The 10,282-nt window shown below is 38.0% G+C and overlaps 1 protein-coding gene across 1 annotated transcript; it reads right to left on the reverse strand.

Annotated features, from left to right (window-relative positions):
* Positions 1-283: 283 nt before the first annotated feature.
* CDR2 (cerebellar degeneration-related protein 2, 62kDa) lies at positions 284-8,077 on the reverse strand (the record flags this gene model as incomplete). The annotated part of the gene is made up of 4 exons (XM_009583907.1): positions 284-1,535; positions 2,720-2,884; positions 3,159-3,307; positions 7,965-8,077. Coding segments are annotated over 4 exons (1,295 nt in total), but the record flags the coding sequence as incomplete, so codon positions are not given.
* Positions 8,078-10,282: the final 2,205 nt, after the last annotated feature.

Below are 10,282 nucleotides of genomic sequence, written 5' to 3' on the forward strand. Positions count from 1 at the left end.
CTTTCTTAATAGGAAGACATTTATACCAATCTATGGGAGAGCTTAGTGCATGTGAAAATGTGGCATTAGCTTAAACCGAGCACAGTGCAGGCTGCTGTGCCAGCTCTCCACCTCCCTGCCAAAGCAAGTTCAGCTAGACTGCTAGCTTCATTCTCCAGAATCAAGGAGAGGCTGCCCACGGTACTGGTCAGGGGCTCTGTTTTTATTAATTTTCTACATAGACATAGTTACAGAGCTAGATCATCACCTGCGAACTAAAGGAAAGCTTTAGTCTGGTTCCTTGTGAGAAACACAGTACAGATTTCTTAGCTCTGTTATTTTTGAAGTGGACTAAGGAAACTAGTGTCAGTTACTGCTCTGGCCAGAGATTAAGTGTAGTATGAAGTAGTAGTGCAGTATTAAGCTGTAATTTTTGTTTGCTTTACAACCACTAGTTTGTGTGACAGTGCTAAACAACATTAAATCTATTGCTACATAGGTACAGGGAGACTCACTGTTAACTAACTAGCTTGTTAACTATAGGTCTACAAGCTAATTCAAAACATTCATTTTGAGTGCTCAAGAAATACATCAGTATAAGGGGTCTTCTGACATTTGTATAAAGTTTTTCCCCTTCTTGACTAACAGATTAGTCACCCACAGAAACAGGTCATCAGCGTGTCCAATGTTATGGCTGAGAGGAGAGGGACTTGTACTTAGCTCTGTGTTCATCTATTTCTTCCTTTGTTTTTCTGATACAGCTAAAAATTTCCTTGAAGAGTGCTTTATATTCAGGAAGAGCATTTGTGGGAGAGTCACTTAGCTCCAGATTTGTGCATTCTAGATTGCTAGCTGAAAGATCATACTGGCTATTCCCCACATTCAGGTCTTTGGAATACTGCTTCAGAGTTTGTACAGCCTTGTGTTTCAAAGAATCTTCATCCATTTGACACTTCTTCAATAGTTCCTCATACTTCACTTTCAGAGCATTATACTGAGCATCAACTTCATTAAGTACAGAGATTCCTCGCTGCTTCACAGCTTCAGCTCTCCTAATACATGTTTCTTCATGGCCCCTTAGAATGTCTCCCCCTGCAGCACTGCTAAGGAAAGTTTCGCTGCTGCTCCGTTTCAGTGCCTTCTTCTCAAGCTCTGATACAGTCAGAAGTCCATCATCTGCCGGGCTCTGACCAAGCTCCTTTTCTGAGGATTCCCTGAATGAAATGAAAAAGGATTCTGGCACCAATTTCTCTGCATTATGGAATGTGTTTTCAGACTGAAGTATTTGTCGCATTTCAGCTACTTCCAATTCCAGCTCTTCTGCACGAGCCCGATATAAGTCTATATCAACAAGCCTCTGTTCAAGGTCACAGTTTTCTTTTACCATAAGACTATATTCCTCTTCCATTGTTACCCTCTTCTCTTTTTCTAGGTTAAGTTGGGCTTGCAGAACTGTAACTGCCTTTTTTAAGTTCTCATTTTCTTCTTCTAGAGGGCTTAGCTGACTGTCCATCGAAGTAATCTTTTCTGCAAACACATGATCATAAACAAAATACCTGCAGAAACAAAAATAAGTATTATCAAATGTAGGAAGTACAGCTGAGCACACCTAAAGTTTTCCTTGCTGGGTAACGACAGATTTAAACTCTGTGCTAACACACCTCCGAGTATACGTAACAGTCATTTTACTACCTATCAGCCCATTTAATAATCAGAACAGAGTTTGTAAATGGCAGAATGGCAGCTCATTAACAGCTTCAAGTTACAGACAAGCTTATTGAATAACTAGACCTACAATTTAAGTATAAACGAACATTGCCTCCATGTATCATGCAATAGTTTCCGACACTCAGATTTTTTCCGCAGCACTCCACTCTTGTAACTTTTGTCACTGTTGATTGTGGAAACAAGCTTCAAAATTGACAAGGCAATTCTGTAGGCTGGTATTTCTACAAGCCTTTGGCAGTTTGAGGGAATCCACTTATCTTTTGAATTGTCAAGAAATAACTTCTTTTTGGATGTACAGATTTATTCTACAGTCCTACCTCCATGTAGTGCTGAAGCCCAGACACAAAAGCCTGTTGTGCCTGTCTGTAGAGGTGCTTTACTTACGAAATTACCTTCTAGGACTGAAGCTAGTCTGAGCTTTTACCCCAGGTGATTGTCCTCACAGGCATACTAATGCAGTTCAGCTGGGTAAAACTGCTCTAAATCTAAAAAGCAGCCCAGCGCTCCAGGCACCATTTTACCAGCTTAAGCATCATTTTAACTAGCTTAAGTTCAGGAAAGCTATTGTAGGAATCCTGCCTTCCTCGAAAAGAAGATATCCACAGACATCCAAGGAAAAGGGTAAGTTACAGAAAATACTTTGCATTTAGGATGTTTATTTTTCAGATTATGTGTGTGTGTGCTTTTAACTGACTGAAAAAAGTGGGGTGCAAATCACGGTAAGCTTTCTAGGCTACAATTTGATATGGTCAGAGACTTTGGGAGACTTTCAAGACAGAAGTGGAAACTGCAGTTCCTCTCACACAAAGCCTAGAGCAGCCTAGAAGTATGCCAGAAGCTGTGGCAACACCACACGGTGCAGGACTGCGCAGGTATTTTGCTAGTTGTGAACATTAGATGTTTTTCTGTTAGCTTGTTTGACATCTGTGCTTGTGTCTTAGTTTTTAAAGCTTTGCTTAAAATAATTTCAGTATTGTCTTTGCAATTTGCTATGCAAGGTAAAAAGCCTTACTGGCGAAGGTCATACAGCTCCTTCAAACATGAGAAACTATGCATTGATCTTGGCTGGTCAGATCTCTCATGGCTCATCCGGCCTCGTCCAGACTTTTTCAATTCTTCTACTTGCCGTTGCAGGTCATCTATGTGCGTTTGCAGATTTTCAATAGTCTCTGTCAAGCTAAAAGGTGAAGGACTGCTGTTAAAACAATTGAGTGTTTAGTCAAGGACATGGGAATTTCCCATCCCCTCATATTGTAGTTTCTTTTCTGAAGGCTGCTCTTTGGCCCCAAAAGACCTTTAAATAAAACTATGCATTCAATTTAGCAGTATTGTAGAACAACCCTAGACAGAGACAGCCACCCAGTAACTACACAAATACACTTGGACTGCTCTTTTTCATATTATCAATTGAGTGGGGGGGTGAGGAAGGGAATCTAGTACAAGTTTGTTACCTTAATATCTTCTGTTGTGAAGCTCTACTCTCCGCAACTAGTTTTTGATTAGTGTCTTCGAGTTCTCTTGCTGTCACATCCAGCTGTTCATAAACTTTTGCATGCTGATCATTCATCTGACGCAAGAGCTCCACTTGCTTTGTGAGGTACTGCAAGACAGTATTGCTGTTACTAGCTTATACTTGAAACACAAAGACAGGATACTATTCCACATTTTTATTCACATTCATAGAGAAACTACTAAGTTTCAGAAATACAGTTTCCAGTGGTTGCTTTGGTAAGTGTTCAGTTGAAAAGGTGCTATCAGTAGCTCAGCTAGGCAGCTTGCCTTTGTCATGGAGGTCAACCCAGGCTGATCAACCAGCCTTTTATCCAGAGGAGTTGGGTTTGATTGTGCAGGCTATGTTCATCTACCCTTGCTGCAGCTCGGCTTTTGCCAGTACATAAGCCTTCTGGATTGGGTTTCTCTGTACTGCACTCGTCACTAACATAGCCATGGATCCAGACTTCAACATGGCCCTTAACTATCCACTGAGTCCTTCTCAAAGTTGCAGTGGGCTCCAACAGAAATTTTCTAACAGTGTTGACCCAACAATTTTCTTAGCATTGAAACTGAAATATTGGGTGGCACCATCCATAATTAAATTTCTTTTCAGCTGACCTAAGTTTTTCCAGTCTGAAGCAGCATTAGATTTAGGTTGTAGTCACACTTAAGACAGTACGTGGGCTACTACATGTCAGGAAGTATAATCAAATTATTGAATTCAATCTTTAACTACCCACGGGGAGCTATTCCAGTTACTGTAATCCCAAATAAAAGTCTCCTGCCTTTTTTAAAAAATAAAGCTCCACATGAAGTATTCTCATTTTAATCCTCTCTAGTTTTACAATTAACGACATAGACTGTTAAGTTTCTTGAATAATGTCGGAAAGCTTGGAATTCTCAGTCTAAGAGCAGTTAACAATCACCTAAGGTTCTTAATACAAGTGTCTTATATTGTCCCACCCAGGATAGGGCCGATCCAATTCTAAAAATCCACAGGAAAGTTTGCATCAGACAAACTTGAACAAAAAAACTAGCCCTTTAAATCAGAAGTACTTTGTTCTTACACAGAATTTATTTCTTGCAATATATTCTGTATTACTACATGCTACTCACCAAAAAGTAAGCTTCAAGTAGGAACATCCAGCAGACTTCTAGACAGAATTACTTCTCTTTATATAGGCCTGTTACATACTCAAAACTTCTAATATTCTACTTAACCTTTTACCTCATTAAAAGATTGATGGGTTTACATTTTAGGCAATTTAAGAACAGATAAGAAGTTAATCTAGGACTATTAACTGCTACATACAGAATTCTAGAAGATCAACGTGATACCAGTTGGCTAGGTGCTTTTGTAGCCTGCGCGCACATGACAGAAGATTTACACAAGAATAGTACATGGATTAGCAGCAGAATCTCACTGTGACCCATTTCAGATTAACTTTCCCTATTGGTTATTCTCAGAAGGAGATCTTCAGATTTTCTTCAGCAATACAAGCATGGCTAAGCACAGAAACCAAGGCTTTGGTGCCAGAATTAGATGTTACCACGTACTACAATGGGCTTTTGCGAAAGTTTTAGATGAATGAAGGAGGTAAAGCACCATTTTCTCCACCTTGCATCTCCAGCATCTTCAGTGCTGGGGTCAAGTTGGCCTGGTATAACCAGGCCACCAAAACAAAGTATAAATGTGGTAATAAATACTTTAGAAGTTCACATTTATTCCACCTCCCCTGCAACTGAGCACCTAACATGAAGCAGCAGTTGAGACTTCTTGCATTCTACCACACGATAAAAGGAGAGTGTCAGTATTTCTGAAGTCTGAGTGCTGAGAACAGATTCAGACAGCAATAAAGTTGCCCTTTCAATCCAGCATTTATTACATCTACAGTGATTAGTTAGTGGCATACGTGTCAGCACAGAGGTCAGATATAATTGATCCAAGGCTGTAAAACGCTTAATGTGTTAGCGTTTAATATATTAGATGTAATCTTGAGCATCCCAAAGCCTTTGACCCTTCCTTTACAGCGCAGACAAGGTAGTACTGTATTTCAGAATGATTTTTTTAGCCAATTCTAGACTTTGCTACCCATAAGATGTGAATTAATAAGAAAAAAAAAACGCAAAGATTTACACTGATACACTGCACTAATGCAGCAGAGTAGCTACAGGAACAGCAGAAGGATCACCTTTAGGTTACAGAGAAAAGCAATTGAAAATTAGGAAAAATCAAGAATAGAGACTCGATGTGCCACTTGCACCTGTATCCTGTGCAGTGAGGTACCCTGCATTCCCACAAAAGACAGAAATACAGGTATGAAAATAACTGACTGAACTGCTTTTACCAGCTAAAAAGTACTGCACCTTGCATATGCTAACTTTATTCCCCTCTGTTTCAGTGAATTCCTGTAACAATCCCTTGTGCCAGTAAGCTAATATATTCAGTTCCTCCATCTTGAGGTTCTCTCTGGGTATTTGAAGAAGGGTTTCATTTGATTTTCCCTTTTCTACCAGAAATCCAGATGCAAGAGAGACTTCTTTGGAGAAATAAATGTTTTGAGTTGCTAATACACTTTTAAACTGCACTGGGAAAAGACAGAAGATTAAGACAGGTGGTGGAACGGAGAAGACAGCATGTTATTACAGCAGATACAAGTCTACAGGGTCTTTGACTCAACACAGTAAGTTGGGCAAATAAAGGTGCAGGCACTACTTATATGTCAGAAGCATCACACAAACTGTTCTCCCACCTCTCTCCCCCTCCCTCTTGGAGGGAGCTAATAGGACAACCCAATATATGCTCCTACCCATGTTGGGGGAGAGGAGGAAAGAGAAGAAAGAGGTACCAGATAAAGCCTTCAAAAAGCAGTATTGCACAAGTCTTGATCTGTTTTTTTGATTGGCTAAGCAAAGCAAGATATTGAGAGAATAAATTAGTCTGTCACTGCCTGAGGTTGTCTGAACATACGAGTACTTGACCCTGCAACACCCCAACTATAGATCACTGCTGGAAGGACACTTCTGACCGCGTCATGGTGCTGAAGCTCTCTTACGTAGTCAATAAACATTAACCCACCAAAAAAGCTTAAGCAAATAAACTGGCTTAAAACATTACATCCTTAACGGCACTAGACTATTTCTATAAATGAATGCAGCTTAGCAATAATATATTTTCCATATTTCAAGATAGCATTAAAATACAGCTGCTTATTAAGTAGCTACACTCAATGAGCCAGGTTAGTTATCTATCGCAAAGTTATGCTGTGTTACTTCAAAAGGTGTGTTGTAACTGTGTTAAACACTTCCTTAAACATGGTTGTTCATACAGGTTTGAACTTTAAGTAGAACAGTGTTTGTATAGCACCTTGAAGTGTTTGTCCTCTCTAGATCTTAAGAATTAATCTTTTTATAAAAACCATTCATGGCAATGAGTTATTTTAAGTCACTGCATAAATAAATACATTTTTTTGTAATGCTGTGGCACTAATATAAGTATCAGCCATTCCAACCATTGTATCACAGAATGAATAGGATAACAAAGATAACAAAGACGTTTAGCACATAACAGAGGAAACAGCCAAAAGTATGAGGTATAAAACACAAGTATCTTATAAAAAAAACAAACCTGCACCCAGAAATTGTGCATCACCTAATAAAAATGCTGCATTTGTGTTAACATGACTACTTTAAAGACACCTAAATATCTGTAAGTATTAAGCTTAGGATTCTTTAAGTTACCTGTTACCACTGCAATGATAAGTGTTTTAAGTCTTAAGTTGCAGCTGTATAAAATCCACACACCATCTGTAACTGCATGAGTACTGCTTGCACAAAGGAACTCAGATTTTGTAAAAATCTAATGCATACCAGTCTCAGCCTGTTCCTTGTGATTCCTATCAAAACCAAACTGAAATGCTGACTACATTTCCAATATGTTGTCAGTTAGCAAAGTACTGAATATTTAATAATTTAATTATTAGAGACCATGCATTGCCCTCTAATAGCTGAAAAAAATTCATTATGCTGACAAATGCTAGGTCTGCAAGAACACAAGCAATATTAAAAAAAAAAAAAAAAGAAAAGAAATTGCCAAAAATGGCCAGGCTTTTCCACTAAGTAACACAAAGATGAGTGGTTTTGAAAGGGTGGTTATGATTCCCCCCCACGCCAGGAAATACAGAACAATATATGTCCTGTATTTAGATACTATTCAAGTGTTTGGTTTTGCTGGTTTTTTTTTGGTTTTCTTTTAAATTGAAATAGACTTTAGCTCCCTTTACCACAGCTCAGTTTAGTGGAAGTACATATCCTCAGATTTTACTTAAATCTCTCTCCTGCACTTATCAGCATTTAAATTTCAGTGCAGTAACAACTAATATTTTCATATAATAATTTAAATTATTAATTCATTCATCATATAATTTCATGTCATTTTACCTGGAAAGATCAGCAAAGTTTAGCAATAAAATAATTGAAGTAACTTTTCTGTACAAAAAGAAAAATACCAGTCATTTGTCATTAAACAAGCCAAACCCAACACGAAGTTTAACGGCACAAAGCTTCCGGTAATGAGACAAACAGTTCTAACTATGATCAAGCCTATACAGGTTCTCAAATTCTCAAAGTAGCAGAAGTGGTTCAAGATTGTTCAGTATTTTTCTTTAAAGTGTCCATCAGATGTCAAGAAATTCAGATCTCAACTTATATGCTATTATGTTGCAGGTTTAGATGCTTTAACACTTGGATCCTTAAATATTTACCTCTATCTCCTGCAGTTGCTCTTGATTTGTTGCATACATTTGTTGTAAAGATTCTTCTAGTTCAGTGTTACGGTCCAGCAGTGTCTTCCCAAGCTCAGCAGCAAGGTGAAGATCTAAACAAAGAAATCACGTTTGCACATAAGTTAGAGCCAATAATGTAATCCCATTTTAAAGCATTTTAATTCAAATACCTGAGGTGTTTTTTTATTGCTGTTGTAACGGCTTTAAGTTATTTCCAGTACCCAAAAAGAAAGTTAGCTTATACTTAAGTAGAACATTCATACACTATCTATAATACAAGTCTAAGTCAGTCCTGAAACCTAGAAGATACTCTTATTTCATGAAGCTTCCTTAGTTCCTCCTGTGGTCCTTCAGCCACAGGTCAGACACATCCAGCCATCTTCACTTCCCACTATCTGCCTAGTACTGCACCAGCATCTCTACCCAAGGTGTCTGTTAGCTACACTTCATCATGTTTACAGCACTCATATTTTACAATAAGTGTAAAAGACGCTGTAAATGTTCATCAGGCTAGACCCAGGCGAAAGCTGACTGCACTCTTACTTTGCTGTTCTTCCCCATTACCCCTTCACCAAGGAGCTCGGGTCATACAGGATGAAAGTGCTAAATGAAAGTTTCAGATGCTTTTTATGGTGAAACAATAATATCAAAAGACATAAAACTCAAAGAAATGTAGCTATTCTGCTTTTCAAGCTCATAAACCTAGGAGACAAGAATTGTTTTATGTGCTCCAAAACATCATTTTAAATGTCATTTTTTCCTCAGGCACTTAATCTCAATTTCACTTCAGTCATCTTCAATCACCTCCAGGGTGCAGTGACTGTAGTTGTTTCAAATTAAGAAATAAGTCATCTGAACACTCAGTTCCTTTCTAGAGGGAAGCTTGATATTTGTTCAACAGCATCAGTAGTGCTAGACATTCTATATTATTATGTTTAAAGACATGTGTAATTTAAAAGCTAACATAATGCGACAAAGAAATAAGTCTCCGTTATTGCTAAAATTGTAATTACTCTGCGCAGGGTATTACATGTTAAGAATCCAACAGATTTCTAAAAATCTCTAATTTTCCACCTCCTTCCCATCACCTGGACCACGACCAGGTTGTCTCCTACATGTGTGCAATACAATCTTGTTAAGTTTTCACATAGAACTAGCATCACTAATGGAAAGAGACAGAAGAAAAGTCAAGAAAAACTTAGATTCACTTCAAGAAGACTTAAATTAACATACAACAGACATGTATTGCATCATCGGTAGTTGCAGCTAGATGAGAAAACACATTCCATTTTCATTTGATTAAGATGCCCTTGTTTTAACATGTTATCTTACCTCTTTCCTGCCCTTTCCCAATTATCTTATCAGCTAGTCATTGTAATAGATACAACACTGTTCCAAGATAGTTTTGTGCTAACCTTCAGTTTGGCAGCCTGTCCAAAATGATTATTTCATCTACATACATAAGCCAAAGACCAAATTCAAACTTAAAAGGACAAGTGAGTAGGAGCATTAAGTTGTAGATGTCCAATTCTGGCAAAACAACAGCTGTGGTATTCTCCTCACATTCTTTACAGCTACAGTGCATTGTTTCCTACAGATTCTTAGATTTTCCTACAGATTCTTAGAATAAATGCCACAAAAATTATTTAAAACAAATCACACTGCATGGGAGTTCTTCACAGTTTCAAAAGATGTTTGACTAGGAGCCACATGGCATACTGATCTATACTTAGAGGAGTTCAGCCTCACATAGCTTTTTCATTGTAACACCACTTGTTAAGAAACACAGCCTATTCTAGAGCTGGGGTTTAAAGTATTTGGATAAGGAAACCTTAAGGCATCCTGCTTAAGTTTTTCCCATTTTTAAACAGAGATTGTACATTGTTTACCCATGGACAGAATAACTCCCAGTCAAACACCAAGCTGTTCATCACATTACAGGATACTGTAGTCTTCAAGTCCAATGAATCTGTCATCCTATATAAAATGGACTCCCGATCCAAAGTTCTCATACTACACAAATCTTTACTAGAAGCCACAATCTTTAAAGCTAGTCAACAATACTGGCATCATTCAAGGCAAAGACTAAACAGTCCATTCTTCTATTTTAATAGCGTAGAATAAGAGCTTTAGAGAGGATTTAGGATTATGTTAAAGATGTAATGCACAATGGAATTACTTGCTGCCATTTCCTTTCTCAAAGTGAAAGTTTGTTTTGATGTTTAAGTACATTTAGGAGTTAATAGTTTCATTCTTAAATGCCCCCTCATCTACTAAATCAAGTAGCACGTACCACA

The sequence above is a fragment of the Fulmarus glacialis genome, unplaced genomic scaffold, assembly GCF_000690835.1.
Source record: "Fulmarus glacialis isolate BGI_N327 unplaced genomic scaffold, ASM69083v1 scaffold39518, whole genome shotgun sequence".
NCBI lineage: Eukaryota > Metazoa > Chordata > Aves > Procellariiformes > Procellariidae > Fulmarus > Fulmarus glacialis.